This window comes from Meles meles, chromosome 2, assembly GCF_922984935.1.
Source record: "Meles meles chromosome 2, mMelMel3.1 paternal haplotype, whole genome shotgun sequence".
NCBI lineage: Eukaryota > Metazoa > Chordata > Mammalia > Carnivora > Mustelidae > Meles > Meles meles.
This window is the reverse complement of record NC_060067.1, coordinates 193,773,723-193,789,687: the sequence shown is the minus strand read 5'-3', so window position 1 is coordinate 193,789,687 and position 15,965 is coordinate 193,773,723. Positions and strand designations below refer to the sequence as shown.

At 36.8% G+C, this 15,965-nt stretch overlaps 1 protein-coding gene across 1 annotated transcript in view; it reads left to right on the top strand.

Annotated features, from left to right (window-relative positions):
• The window catches only part of GTF2E2 (general transcription factor IIE subunit 2), a 73,150-nt gene that overhangs the window by 37,444 nt on the left and 19,741 nt on the right, over positions 1-15,965 (top strand). Inside the window, exon 6 of the mRNA XM_045998089.1 lies at positions 6,133-6,226. Within this exon, the coding sequence (XP_045854045.1) occupies positions 6,133-6,226 (94 nt within the window). The remainder of the gene's footprint in view (positions 1-6,132; positions 6,227-15,965) is intronic.

Below are 15,965 nucleotides of genomic sequence, written 5' to 3'. Positions count from 1 at the left end.
TTTGTTGAAAAGGTTGTCCTTTCCCTATTGAATGTCCTGGCACCCTTGTCATAAGTCGTTTGAGCATACATGGGATGATTTATTTCTGGGTTCTCTCTTCCACAGTTTTTATGTCAATACTACACTTTCAATTACTGTAGATTTGTAGGAAATTTTGAAATTAGGAAGTAAATCCTCCAGCTTAGTTTTTCCTTTTCAAGATTGATTATTCGGAGTCCCTTGAGATTCCATATGAATTTTAGGATGGGTTTTTCTGTTTCTGCAAAAAACATCATTGGGCTTTTGATAAGGATTGCACTGAATCTGTAGATCACTTTGGATAGTATCTACATCTTAATCTGTAAACCTGGGATGTATTTGCATTTATGTTGTCTAATTTCTTTCAGCAGTATTTTATTTTTATTTCTTTTTAGAAATTTTATTTACTTGAGAAAGAGTGTATGAGCAGGGAGAGGGGCAGAGGAAGAGGGAGAAGCAAACTATCTGCTGAGCAGGGATCTCACTTGGGCCTCTGTCTCAGGACCCCAGGATCATGACCTGAGCCAAAGGCAGGCACTTAACCTACTGAGCCACCCAGGTGCACCCTTTCAGCAGTGTTTATAGTTTTCATGGTGCAAAGTCCTTCACCTCTTTAAATTAATTCCTAAGTATTTTATTTTAGATGCTTTTGTGAATGGAATTGTTTTTGTAATTTCTTTTCAGATTGTTCATTGTTAGTATATAGCAATGTAGTTGACTTTTGTGTGTTGACTTTGTACCTGTTTTTCTTGCCACTTTGATGAATTCTTTTATTCTAATAATTTTGAAACATACATCATATTTCGGATGTATAACATAATGGTTCAATATTTGTATATATTGTGAAATTATATCACCACAGTAAGTCTGATTAACATCTGTCACCATATGTAACACCAATTTTTTTTTTAAGATTTTATTTATTTATTTGACAGAGATCACAAGTGGGCAGAGAGGCAGGCAGAGAGGGGGTGGGGAAGCAGGCTCCCTGCTGAGCAGAGAGCCCAATGCGGGCTCAGTTCCAGGATCCTGAGATCATGACCTGAGCTGAAGGCAGAGGCTTTAACCCACTGAGCCACTAAGGCGCCCCAGCACCAAATTTTTTTTTTAATGATGAGAACTTTTTAAGATTTAATCTCTCAACAGCTTTTAAATATGTAATACAGTATTATTAACAGTAGTTACCATGCTGTACATTACATCCCCATGACTTATTTTATAACTTGATAGTGTGCACATTTTGACTACTTCATGCATTTTCCCCATCTGCACCTGCTGTGTCTGGCAACCACCAAGGTTTTTTTTTCTTTTTTTTAGATTCCACATAAAGGTGAGATAATACAAATTTGTCTTCCTTTGTCTCACTTATTTCACTTAGCATAACGCCCTCAAGGTCCATTCATTTTTATTACAGATGGCAGATTTCTTCTTTTATGGCTACATAAGATGTGTGTATATCATATTTTCCTTATCTGATTATCCATCAGTGGACACTTAGGTTTTTGTATCTTGGCTATTGTGAATAATGCTGTTTACAAAGGAGTGCATATATTTTTTTGAGTTAGTGTTTTTGGTTTCTTTGGATAAGTAACTGGAGCATATGGTGGTTCTATTTTCATAGTAAATTTCCAGTGTACATTGCCACTAACAGTACCTGAGATTTCCCTTTTCTCCATATTTCCTCCAACAGTTATATCTTATCTTTTTAATAGTGGCTATCCTGACAGGTATGAGATGAGATACCTCACTGTGGTTTTGCATTTTCCTAGTCATGATGTTGAGCACGTTGGTGACCATGTGTAAGCCATCTTTGGAAACATGTGTTTTGCAGTCCTCTACCAATTTTTGAATTAGATTGTTTTTTGGTATTAAGTTCCATGAGTTCCTTATATATGTAGAATAGTAACCTCTAATCAGATACGTGATTTGTTTTTCTTTTTACTGTTCTGATTGGGTGATTTCTGCTACCCTGTCTTATGCATCAGTGATCCATTCTTCTGTATCACCTGATCTGCAATTGATTCCCTATACTGTGTTTTTCATTTTAGTTATTGTATTCTTTAGTTCTGATTTTTCAGCTCTTTTTTTTTTTTTAAACATTTTTTTTATTCATTTGAGAGAGAGAGAGCATGAGAGGGTAGAAGGTCAGAGAGAGAAGCAAACTCCCCATGGAGCTGGGAGCCCGATGTGGGACTCGATCCCCGAACTCTGAGATCATGACCTGAGCTGAAGGCAGTTGCTTAACCAACTGAGCCACCCAGGTGCCCTCAGCTCTCTTTAAATTATCTCTTTGTTGAGGTTTTCACTGTCTTCCCCTGGTTTGCTTCTGAGTTCGGTGAGTATTTTTTTGGTCATGACATTGGACTTCTTATTTGGTAGATTACTTACCTCCATTTCATTTAGGGTTTTTTGTTTGAGGCTTTGTTTTATTCTTCTGGAATATATTCCTCTGCCTCTGTACTTTGCCTAGCTGTGTGAGTTTCTATATACTAGTTAGATCAGTTATGTTTCCCTGTTTTGAAGGAGTGGCTTTACGTAAAAGGTGTCCTTTGAGCCTCAGCACTGCAAACCCCCCTCATCACCTGAGGCAAGTACCCCAGGGGTATCCCCTTTGTGGGGCAGTCTGATTTGTGTCTGGGCCACAATTGGTGTGAACATGTTGATGTTCAGGACTGTCTTCCTTTGTGGCTGTGAGGCCCAGCAGGAGCTGCTGGTGGTACACTGGTGAATGGGGCTGGCTCTGACACATCTGGCTGAGAGGCCCAGCTGCAACGGCTGCAGGCACTCTAGTGTGCATGGCTAGCCTCTCCAGAGTAGGGGCCACTTGGGGATAGATTGCTGGTGCCTTTGGAAGCTGCCCACTGGGTGGTGCAGGGATGTGTTTTAGAGGGGCTCAGATGCTTGCCTAGGCTGCCTGGAATCTCCTTCTTTTGATTGCAGATTTTAATCTTTCTTTTTAAAATTTTATTTATTTATTTGATGGGGGGGGGGAGAAAATGCACATGAGCAGAGGTAGAGGGAGAACCAGGCTCCCTGCCGAGCAAGAAGCCCGATATGGGACTCGATTCCAGGACCTGGGATTATGACCTGAGCTGAAGGCGCCTAACTGACTGAGCCACCCAGGAGTCCCTAATTGTTTTACTTTTTAATTACTTACAAGGGAATATTATTTTGTTTAGTTTTCTGTATGCCTCCTTGCATTTTTGTTCTTCTTTTACTGCATTACTATTTTGTGTTTAGCTGATTTATTTGTATTTTCATTTTTTTATTTTTATTTTTGGAGAGAGTTGGGGGAAGGGCAGAAGGAGAGGGAGAATCTTAAGCAGCCTCCATACCCAGCATGGAGACTGTTGTGTGGCTCCATCTCACAACCCCAAGATCATGACCTGAGCCAAAATCAAGAGTTGGATACTTAATTGACTGAGCCACCCAGGTGCCCCTCCTTGATTTTTTAATATTGAAATGTTTAGATTCCTATCTCATTTCCTTCATGTTCTGTAGCTATTTTCCTTGTGGTTACCATGGGGATTATATTTAACATCCTAAAGTTACAGCATTTGTACTGGTTTGTATTTATATTAGCCTAACTTAAGTAGCATATTAAAAATCTACTCCTTTACAGCTCCATTCCCACCTCTTTTTGTTGTAAAGGTCACAAAATTACATCTCCACACATTGCCATAAACTAATAATACTTTTATTATTTTATTTTTTAATATCTTTTTAAAAAGTTTTTATTTATTTCTTAGAGAGAGCGTGTGAGGGGAGAGATCAGAGGGAGAAGCAACCTCCCCACGGAGCAGGGAGCCCAACATGGTACTCAGTCCCAGGACTCCAGGATCATGACCTGAGCCGAAGGCAGTTGCTTAACCAACTAAGCCACCCAGTCACCCCCTAATAATTCTTTTAAATCTATTAGTCTCTTAAATTATGTAGAAGACAAAATTTGGAGATACAAAACAGTTACAGTGATACTAGCTATTAGACTGATAATTGCTTTTTAAAAATGTATTAGTCTCTTAAATCTGTAGAGAACAAAAAGTATAGTTAGAAACTTTTGCTGCAGTGATACTAGCTTTATAATTGCCCATGTGTTTAGTATTTATCTTCAGTGAGATCTTTATTTCTTCATATTAACTTTGAGTTACTGATTCTTTCATGTTCTCTTGTAGGGCTCCCTTGTACATTTCTTGCCTGGTAGATCCTAGTGGTAATGAAATCCCTCTGCCTTTTTTTTTTTTTTTTTTTTTACTATTTAAAAAAGCTTTTTTATTTGGGAATATCTTAATTTTTTCTTACCTTTGAAGGGTAGGTTTGCTGGATAGAAGATTCTGGGCTCACAGATTTTTCTTCTAGCATTTTGTATATAGCAGCCTGCTACTTTCTGGCCTCTAAAGTTTCTTTCTTTCTTTCTTTCTTTTTTTTTTTTTAAAGATTCTATTTATTTTAAAGAGTGGGCGAGTGTGAGTTGGTGGGAAGAGCAGGAGGGAGAGAGGTGAAGGGGGAAGCATCTTAAGCAGACTCAGTGCTGAGCATAAAGCCTGACACAGGGCTCGAACTCGTGACCCTTAGATCATGACCTGAGCCAAAACCAAGAGTTGAAGACTGACTGAGCCACCAGAGGTTCTTGCCTCTAAAGTTTCTGATGAGAAATACAATTTTTTTTAGGATCCTTCTTTGTATGTGCTGGTTTGCTTCTCTCTTGCTGCTTTCGAGATTGTCTTTGGAAAGTTTATTTATAATGTGTCTCTGTGTGGGTCTCTTTGAGTTCATATTCTTTGGAGTTCATTGAGCTTCTTGAATGTTTATTATGTTCATATATTTCTTTAACTTAGGGAAGTTTTCAGTCATTATTTTTTGAGATATGCTCTCTGCCACTTTTTCTCTCTCTTCCTCTGGAACTCCCACAGTGCATATTTTGGTCTGCTTGTTGGTGCCCCAGAGGTCTCTTAGGATTTGTTCACTCAATCCTTTTTGTCAGTTCCTTTTTTCTTTTTAATATTTTTTAAAATTTATTTCAGAAAGGGGCGCCTGGGTGGCTCAGTGGGTTAAAGCCTCTGCCTTCGGCTCAGTTCATCATCTCAGGGTCTCGGGATCGAGCCCCACATCAGGCTCTCTGCTCAGCAGGGAGTCTGCTTCCCCCCTCTCTCTGCCTGCCTCTAAAAAGCTACAACAGGCGCCCCGTTGTAGCTTTTTAAAACATAATTGGAAATAACTGATTGGTAGTGATGAATGAGTAACAAAATATTTTAAGGTAGAGGAAAAGTAAGAACACTAAGATCCCACAGTTTTTCTTTTTTTTTTTAAAGATTTTATTTGTTTATTTGACAGAGAAAGAGATCACAAGTAGGCAGAGAGGCAGGCAGAGAGAGAAGGGGAAGCAGGCTCCCTGCTGAGCAGAGAGCATGATGGAGGGCCCCCCCACAGTTTTTCTTAGATTAATAAAAAGACTTCAGGGACGCCTGGGTGGCTCATTTGGTTAAGCCTATGCCTTCGGTTCAGGTCATGATCCCAGGGTCTTGGGATCGAGTCCCACATCGGGGTCCTTGTCTAGCAGGGGGCCTGCTTCTCTCTCTGCCTCTGCCTGCCACTCTGCCTGCTTGTGCTCACTCTCTGACAAATAAATAAATAAAATCTTAAAAAAAAAAAAAAGGAATATCTGTGTAACAACAGATTCATAGATTGATAACCTATATAAACGAAGATGTGCTTGAGGACACCATATTAGAAAGTTAATACCCTCTAATCAATTCATGGTTTCAACATCCAGATACCTCTATTGAAAACGTCCTTCATATTATTAAAAAAAAAAAATCCAGTAGACCCAAATCATAACTGAAACATAAATTGAGTTTTTTGGTCCCCCCCCCAAAATAAGTAACTTCTTTTTGTACTTTGGAAGATCTCTAAGAATAAAAGTTCTAAAATACCAATATGTAAAATAGTTAGAACTGCTCATGATAGAAACTTAAGAACTAAAATTAGGTACATTAGACACTAATGCTATAACTGAAGGTTAAAATAAATGGGAATCCTTTGTTGTTTAAAAAAAAATCTTTTGGGGTGAGGTAATTTGGAGTTAACTGAAAAAAAATTTTTTTTTAATCTTTTAAGGCTTTAGGGGACCAGATACTATTTGTAAATCGTCCTGATAAGAAGAAAATTCTTTTCTTCAATGATAAGAGCTGTCAGTTTTCTGTGGATGAAGGTGAGCCTTTCTGTTTAATTTTCAAGTATGCTAGAAATATAGGGTGACAAAATTTATATTTATAATCCAGTTATAACTTAAATTTTGTAGTAGTGCTTTTTAGCTGTATCACTGCTTGGAGAACAACTAATAATCTTAGCACTAACATTGTTTCTCAGAATGCCGTTTGAAATATGTCATTTGAAAGATTTTTGATTTTACTTGTAATCATAGTATCAGTAGGTTGTGATATCTTATGCTTATAGCTCAGCTGTACCAAATAGTTTATTTCTTTAGTTCTATTATTTTACAAATATTACTTCATATCTTGATATGAAAGCTTGATGCAGAATGGGAAAAAACAAACTTTTGTTGGCGACTGATACTCTTAAATAACTTGTGAGTCTTTTGGTTATCAGATTGGAGAGGCAAGATTACTTTTTTCTGACTATTGTAGAGTCAGATGCTAAGCTTCTGTTGAATCTTGTACTAAATGTGTGATGCCTATATTTTGAATTTTAGGTATTTCATTTCAAGGGCACGTGGGTGGCTCAGTTGGTGAGTTTCTGACTTGATTTTGGCTCAGGTCATGATCTCAGGGTTGTGGAATTGAGCCTTGCATTGGGCTCCCCACTTGGTTGGGCATCTCCTTGAGATGCTCTCTCTTCCTCTCCTTTTGTCCACCACCCACCCCACCTCGATTTGGTGTGGGCTTTGTCTTTCAAGTAAATATAATCTTTAAAAAAAAATTTCATCAGTATTTGACAGGTAAAATAAACAAGGGTTTAGTCATGGGAAATCTCTACTATACAAGTAGAAATTCTCATTTAGACAAATCTGTTTTACTGTAAATTTGTATTCGTATTTGTATTAATTTTGAACCTAATTAAACACCATCTTAATTATAAAATTTGAGAAGTAAAACAGATATCAAAAAATTCTAATAATATAGAATTACATAAGATAAAAAAGTAATGTTAGATTCCAAATAGTGAAATCTTGCTATTCCTGCTTGGTAGTCCTAGTGACTGTTCTTTATTGTATTGAATAAAAGAGATTCTGTTGAAGAAATGATTTTGTATAAAAAATGCCCATATAATTTTTTTTTTCAAAGATTTTATTTATTTATTTGACAGACAAAGATCACAAGTAGGCAGAGAAGCAGGCAGGGAGGGGGGAAGCAGGCTCCCTGCCAAGCAGAGAGCCCGATGCGGGGCTCGATCTCAGGACCCTGAGATCATGACCTGAGCTGAAGGCAGAGGCTTTAACCACTGAGCCACCCAGGTGCCCCTGCCCATATAATTCTTGTCCCTTTAGTAGCCCACACAGTTTTTATTATGATTTTGTAATTTGTACTATGTAATTTTTTCTTTCATATGTTATTTGGCTGTAGATATTCAGGCTTATGGTGCTAGTAGATAGGAGTTCAGTCAACCTGAGGTTACTTAGATGACCATGATTTATCTTAGGAAATAGAATGTTGTGTTTTGGTGGAAAATTGTGATTGAGAGTACCTTGTATGCAGTTGGTTCTCAGTAAATAACTTTACTGTAATAGTAAATTTGTAACTTTAAAAAATTGTTTTCAGAGTATTCCAGTTATTCTGTATTGTATTTTGTAATAAATCAGGTAAGCTTCTGTATGTAAGTAAGGGAGTAGTGAACTTCTTTTGTACATTTTAATGATAGGTGCTCATTTAAGAAAGGTTTGGCTTAGGAATTTTTGTGTTGCTTGAATCTCCTTTACTTACAGTTACACTTTTATGGAAACTTTCATACTTTTCAAATTGACTTGACCCTTCAAAAAAATGTAGAGGTGGACTTGATCTTTAAGATACTTATAAGTTTTAAAAAAATAGCTGATTCCTTTATTCTTTGGCATAGTTAATCCATTTAAAAAAACGTGCAATATTAAAAAAACATAAGTATCACATGTTCAAGTAGGAAGATCTTACAGTGAAAAACAGGTATGTTTTCCTTTCACTAATTTGAGTCCCTTTGATTTGTGGCACTACTTGTTTTATTTTAATTCTTTGGGTGGTTGTTCCCTTACTGTATTAAATAATAGACTTATATTTTTATTTCTTGATTTTTCAGCTTGAAGTATTATGACTTATTCTTATGTTGCTGATTATACTTGCTGTCTCTCTTCTTCACTTTCTAATATAGTAGAGTACTAGTTTAAGTTTCTCTCCCATTTTCTTGGTACCTTTAAAATCAAAATAACTGAATGTTTCCAGGGCAATTTTAATATTGTGTGCTCTGCAGATGGCAGTAGGGTGCAGCCTAGCTGTAGACGCTCAGCTTGCCAGATGAGGTTGCATCTCTTGAGGTTGCTAGAGGTTGCTCTCTAGCAACAGGATAAAACTCTCCGATTTCTTGATAATAATTCTTTGGAGAAATTTTAAGAGAATACTTTCTGTTCCTCTATATCCTCACACTAATTGTTATACTAAGTCATTGGTATTTTCTGTCCCCAGTGCGATTTTTCTGTAGATATCACTGTTTTAACTTTGCTCAGCCTTTTCCTGTTTGTGTACCCTTTTCTGTATTTCTGTTTCTTAACATTACCCTGTTTTCATTTGCCATTTTGTATGGCCTTTGTTGGTTTAAACTCTTCCTATCTCCTTATTACTTGACTTATAAGGACAAGATGAGGATTTTCTCCCTCCCTTCCTTCCTTTATTTGAGGGGGTGGGCAGAAGGAGAGGAAGAGAGAGTCTTAAGAAGATGCTGAGCACGGAGCCCGATGCAGGGTTCAGTCTCACGAACCTGAGATCGTGACCTGAGTCAAAACCCAAGAGTCAAACGCTTAACTGACTGAGCCACCCAGGCTCAGATTAAAAAAGTAACCATATATGCTTGTTAGTAAAATCCCACTTATCTGGAAATAAGTTGTATAAATTGCTTCATGTTTATTTTTCTAGTTTACTTTTCCTCAGATAATCTCTAAGACTGTATGGCTATTTAGTATTCCATTATGTAAGTGTACCCGATGAATGAATTTTTTAAGTACTTAATAATGCTGCAGCAAATTTTCTTACACCCTTTACATGCTGGAGATGTGTATGGTTTTTTTATTAATGAAATAGGCATATATATCAGAAGGTATAGGAGGGGAAATTGATAAATTATTTTTGCATCTACTAAGTATTTGTTGTTGTAGACTTCTTTGATAGGTGTTGAAGTGTATTACTAGGTTTCCTAATATTGACTGTCCTTATACTCCTAGAATAAATAACCCTTTTTTAACTATATATTTCTGGACTCTTTTTCTATGTATTTGAAGGGTTTTTGCTTTAGTATCCAGTTTTCTTTTTTTGTTCACTTTCTCAGGGTTTGGTTTGTGTGTAATGCTGGATACATCAAAAGGGAAGTATAGTTTTCCTTTTTCTTTCCATTCTTTCCTTGTGAGAATATTCGATTCCTTGAAGATTTGAACACAAACACCCATGAGTGTCTCTGTCTTGTTGCTTCTTGGACAGTATTCTTTGTATCTTCTTTGATTATGTCCATCATTAAGTTTCCCACCTCATAAATTAATGTTGATAATCTCTGCTTTCCTAAAATCATCCATTGTTAACTTTCAGATTTAATAGTATATACTTTTTGCAGAGTATAGCTGCAGAATTTAATTTTTATCTGTAATTTTCCCTTTTTATTGCCAACTTCTTGTATTTGCATGTTCCTCTTACTTTCTTATTATGCTGTGTTGGAATATCAATTATACTTTTGTTGTTGTATTTTTGTTTTAAAGAAAAAAATCTGTCAGATCACCCTTTCTTTGCATACTAGTTTTTGACTACTTTCTATGAGTGGTGACTGAGCAAACATTTAAAATCTGCCAATTTTTTTTGTTGTTTTAATTTTGCTGTTACTTCCTGGTGGTTTTCCTGCAGAATTCTTGGTTTATAAACATTCTTTACAGTTTTAGTTTAAGCGTTGTATTATAATCATTGTAGAGCATCTCTCTTGGTCGTATTTAATGTTCTTTTACTTTGAAGTCTGGCTTTATCTTATATTCTTTTAATCCCTTCCCTTTTTTTGGACTGATACATTTTTGCCCATCCTTTTAAGATATACATTGTCTTCTTTTGTTTAAATATTTCCTTTGTAGTTGGCATGTAGTTGGATTTAACTTCTTGAAGTGTCATTTTATATTATCTTTTTTTTACAAGGTATATTGTCCCATTATTTGTTTGGAAAGTATAATTTTGGGAGGTTGTCATATATTGATTCTTTGTATCTCTCATTTGCTTAAACTATAGGTATCGTGGGGTGCTTGGGTGGCTCAGTGGGTTAAAGCCTCTGCCTTTGGCTCAGGTCATGATATCAGGGTCCTGGGATTGAACCCCACATCGGGCTCTCTGCTCAGCGGGGAGCCTGCTTCCTCCTCTCTCCCTGCCTGCCTCTCTGATTACTTGTAATCTCTGTCTTTCAAATAAATAAATAAAATCTTTAAAAAAAAAACCTATAAGTATCATTTTATCAACTTTGTTCTTTGTTTTTATTTCCTAGTTGACACTTTCTGGGATTTGGGTAGCAATCTGTTATTGTGTATTCATGAATTCACATATTCAACAAGATTTCACTTACTCAACAAATATTTACTGATGTTGTATTATATGCCCCAGTCATGTTGCTAAATGCCGGAGATACAGTAGTGAACAAGGTAGACAAGTCTCTGCCTTTGTAGAGTTCACATTCTAAAGGATAGCATAAACAATATAAAAATAAAACATGATGACAGATTGTATCAAATTCTAGAAAAGAGACAAATGAAGTATATGCAAGTTGGTAAAGCACTAGGAGGGGTGGAACTCAGTGAAGAAGGCTGTGAAAGAATGAGATGGAGATAGCCTTGATATGGGTACCCTTGTGGAAGAAGCGGGGCTCAAGCAGAGTATAATAAAGGCAAAGGCTGTAGTAAAGACTTTGATTTTTTTCGTAGGCCTGTGGTTTTTAATCCTTAAGTCTGATTCAGTGAAGCCTGAGGAACAAATATTTTCTAACATGTTCTTTGCTCTTGTAAAATAAAATTTCCAGATGATACAGCCTACTTTGAGACATAATTTCTTTAAAGTTAGTATAATATAGGGATGCTTGGCTGCCTCAGTCAGTAGAGAAAGTGACTCTTGATCTCAGGGTGGTGAGTGGAAGCCCCCACATTGGGTGCAGAGCTTACTTAAAAAACATAGGGGCTCCTGGATGGCTCAGTTGGTTAAGTTTCCAGCTCTTGATTTCAGCTCAGGTCATGATCTCAGGGCTTTGAGATGGAGCCCCGCATCTGGCTCTGCACTGGGGGTGGAGCCTGCCTGATTCTTTTTCTCTCTCTCCTTCTGCTGCCCCCACTAAAAAAAAAGTATGATACCCTAACTGTAACAGAAAGGAGGGATGGAAATTGGTTTATATTTTATAAATGTATTTTAATGTTTGTAATTACTCAAGCGTATTTATATTAGATTATAAAAGGGATATAAATAATACAGTTGTTTACATTTATAATCACCATTGAATGTGATGGCCGCAAATAGACCAGTACAGGTGTGATGCAGTGCAACCTGTCACCATAATTAGTGTTTCCCTTAAGTGATAAAGAATTCGTGGCAAAGGTCTGCAAAATACAAAATGAAGTTTTCCTGAGATCTTCAAAGGTTAATCATACCATATTCTCTATTTATTGTACTTTGTATGTTCCTAGAAAATCATGTGTGTTAAACCAATGTAAGAAATATTTTGTTTATATATGTAAACAGAATTTGATTCTTATCAACTGGTGTTTTTCATTAATATCTATACTTTCTAAGAAAGATGGCTGGAAGGAAGAAAGGTTTTCTAACAACGATGGTGTTGATAATTTGGAGCTGAGTAAACTTTTTGGTCTTGGGGTTGTTGCTGTGCAGTTTAGATGATTACCAGAATCCCAGGCTTCTTTAGATGCCTGTAGCATACTTTTCCCCAGTGTGACAACCAAAAATGTATCCAGACGTTACCAAAGAAATGTTCCCCAGGAAGCAAACATGTCTGGGTTGAACATTATATTAAAGGTATAGTTTATGTTTATAATTAAGATAAATTGTCTTCAGACTTTTCTTGAATTCTTTCATTCAGCGCATTCAGTTATAGAGGGATGTCACCCAGTGAGTAAGGTCTCTGTTCTCAAGCTTTCCCAAAGCTGAGGGAACATTGACATGGGAACACAGATGGAGGTTCTTGCATACTGTCATTGTGAGGTTCATATAGCACTGTAGACACTGGGGGAATAAGTCACGATCCACAGGAATTTCAGGATTGGGACACTGTTCTTGGAGTTGAAATTCTCATTATGACATAAATCACTGATTTTCAAGACACAAGTTTTTTCCTAAGGATTTAAGTTGTGTGATTCCAGAGAAGATCCACTGAAAATTGATGCATATCTTAACATTTGTCTTCCTCTCTGTCTCTTTCTCTTTGTTCATATTTTACTCAAAATGCGCTGTCCTGATTGTATTGATGGAGATTTTTTTTTTAAGATTTTATTTATTTATTTGACAGAGATTACAAGTAGGCAGAAAGGCAGGCGGGGCAGGGGAAGCAGGCTTTCCACCAAGCAGAGAGCCCGACATGGGGCTCGATCCCAGGACTCCGGGGACCATGACCTGAGCAGAAGGCAGAGACTTTAATAACCACTGAGCCACCCAGGCACCCCTTGATGGAGATTTTTGTGTTAGCCCAGTAGGTGGCAGTCTTAGCTAAAGAAGAAATACTGATTGATGAAGCTTTTAGTCAACGTTTGAAGACTCACCCTTCGTTTTATATGTAATAGAAGGAAATGTCTTAAATAAGGTATAATACAAGTAAGTACAGAGCTTATTTGTAGTAATTTAGAAAATCAAATAGATACGTGAACACAGAGTAATTGAACTTAGATACTTGTCTTATTTCACAAAGGCATTTATTTCCTTTTTTCAGGATCTTATTCATTTAGAGGCAGTATAAATGCCGTGGTCAAGATGATTGAATAGTTAACCTGTAGGTTTATATCTTAGCTCTGCTCCTTATTAGCTTGGGCAAGGTACTTCTGAGATTTCTCATTTATAAAATAGAAATAATGGTATCTGTCTCATGGTCCTTATGAGAATTGAATGAGTTAAAAATAAATGTGCATAGAGCTTGGAACAGAGCCTGGCATGTAGTAAGACTTAATAGTAACAGTAATATTAGCTATTATCAGAAGAGTTGGAAGTACCAAATAGTACCAGAATACTAGATGTTTAAATCTTAACTGGTTATTTATTCATGTTTACTTAGCTGTGTGGTTATTGACTAAGTGGATCTGTAGTCTTGTGTTTTGTTAAATGGATAATAAAGAATCAGAGCCAGTTTAGCAGACTGAGGTCACATTTGCAAAGATCTTTTGCAGTTATAGAATGTTTGTTGGTGTTCCCGGTGAGAAGTCCAGTGACAGTCTGATTTTCTTCCATTTCTGCTAACTTGTTCTTTTCAGTTTTATCCTTAGAATACAGGGCTTCTCCCAGAAGCTTTTTTCCTGGGGGCTCTTATGCTGTTTTAGCTCATTATTTTTTGAAGTCCTTCCTTTTTATGGATGTACTTTAAAGCAGTTTTTCTGATGCTCCACAGATAGAGATGTAATTTTTGTTTTTTGTTCTGCTGTATGCTATTATAAGTAGTATTTGCACATAAATACATGTGCACTTGCCTGATTATTTCCTTACTGTAGTTTTCTTTAAGTAGAATTGCAAGATCAGAAGATAAGGCATATTTTAAAAATTGTCAACACCTTGCCTGTACTGCCTTCTGTAAAGTTTGCACCAATTTTTTGGGACTCATTTACCCTTCACAGCAGTATATAAAAAGATACCCAATTCTGTACCCTCTCCAGTACTAGATGTTTTTATTTGACTTTTCCAGCCTCATAGAAAATATGGATTATCTTGGATTTGTATTTTCTTGCAATGACTTTATGAAATTAGAGAAAAACATGATTTTTCTTTGTACTTCTGTCAACTATACATTTTTTGTCCTTGCATACATTAAAATGTAATTAAATTTGGGATGCTGATATCTTGCCTTTAAAATTAGGTGCTGTTCACCTGGGTGGCTCAGTCAGTTAGTGTCTGCCTTTGGCTCAGGTCATGATTCCAGGGTCCTGGGATCGAGCCCCACATCTGGCTTCATGCTCGGTGGGGAGCCTGCCTCTCCGGCTCCCTCTGCTTGTACTCTGTCTCTCTCTATCAAATAAATAAATAAAGTCTTTTAAAAAAAAAAAGGCCTTGCTTTCCATTGTTCATCTTAAGTATTTATGCAGCTCTGGTACATTCACACAATACATGTAATATTTAAATACTGAAACAGCACTGAGCTAAGGAAAGGCAGGAATTAATATAGAAATGTTTGATCAAAAAACCCAAAGACACTGAAAAAAGATATTGAAGGGGGGAGAGGATCTTAAGCAGGCTTCATGCCTAGTGCAGAGCCCTCCATGGGGCTCAGTCTCATGACCCTGAGATCATGAAATGAAATCAAGAGTCAGGTGCTTAATCAACTGAGACACTCACGTGCCTCCATTGAAGAGTTTTTTTATTCAGGATTTTCCTCTGAAAATAGCCCAAGCAACACGTTTTTTATCAAAGAAAGTAGTTAAATTTTGTTTTAATGTACTTTCAGTTTCATTGTGCCATTAAAGTTTATATTGTGTATTTTTTTTTGGTGGTGCATTAATTAGCTTTCTAGACCACTACTGTCACTGTTAGCTTTCTAGCTTTCTAGACCATTGCTATCACTGTTCTATTAGATATTACTGCCTCAATGATTGTGTCATAAGAGGCCTGAAGTCTGTAAGCTCTATACATATCAAGTAGAAAGTAGTTTCAGTCTTCAAGGAACTGAAACTTGACAATGCTGCTAATATAGATGCTTGGTTAAGAGTGTATTGACGGAAAATTACCATTGTGTAAACGATGTTTTTATCATATATGTACTTTTGTGCTCGCTTCGGCAGCACATATATATCATATATGTACTTTTATTCTCTTTATCTTTTTTTCATGCAGAGAAAAGTATACAGTTTGTTATACAGTTATGTAATATTCATTCTAGATAAAAGACAGTTTTACATATTAATAGTTAGAATTTAACAAGTCATGGATTAAAGTGCCCGAACTATTCTCTTTTGGGTGACATACTTCAGCAGCTGTGGTAAATTTGACATGAAATTCTGGCTTGGTATTTATTTATTTATGTTTAAAGATTTTATCTTAGAGTAGGGGGAGGGGCAGAGGAAAGGGAAAGAAGAATCTCCAGCAGACTCCCCACTGAGGGTAGAGCCTGACACAGGGCTGGATCTCACGACCCTAAGATCATGACCTGAGCTGAAATGAAGTCAGATGCTTAACCAGCTGAGCTACCCAGGCACCTTTGGTATATATTCTGAAACAATGTTGTGGGTGCCTGGGTGGCTCAGTTGGTTAAGCATCTGCCTTCAGCTCAGGTCTTGATCCTGCAGTCCTGGGATCAAGTCCTGCATCAGGCTCCTTGCTCAATGGGGAGTCTGGTTCTCCCTTTATCTCTCCCCCCTGCTCATGATCTCTCTCTCTCTCAAATAAATACATAAAATCTTAAACAACAACAACAATATTGTATGCTTTCTTGGAATTAGAATGATGTTTTCATTGCTGAGTTGGAAGTTTGACCTGAAGGCATTTTCTCTCACATAAGCTGGGCAGAGAGAGTTGCATTAATCATATCCTCCTTTAGCC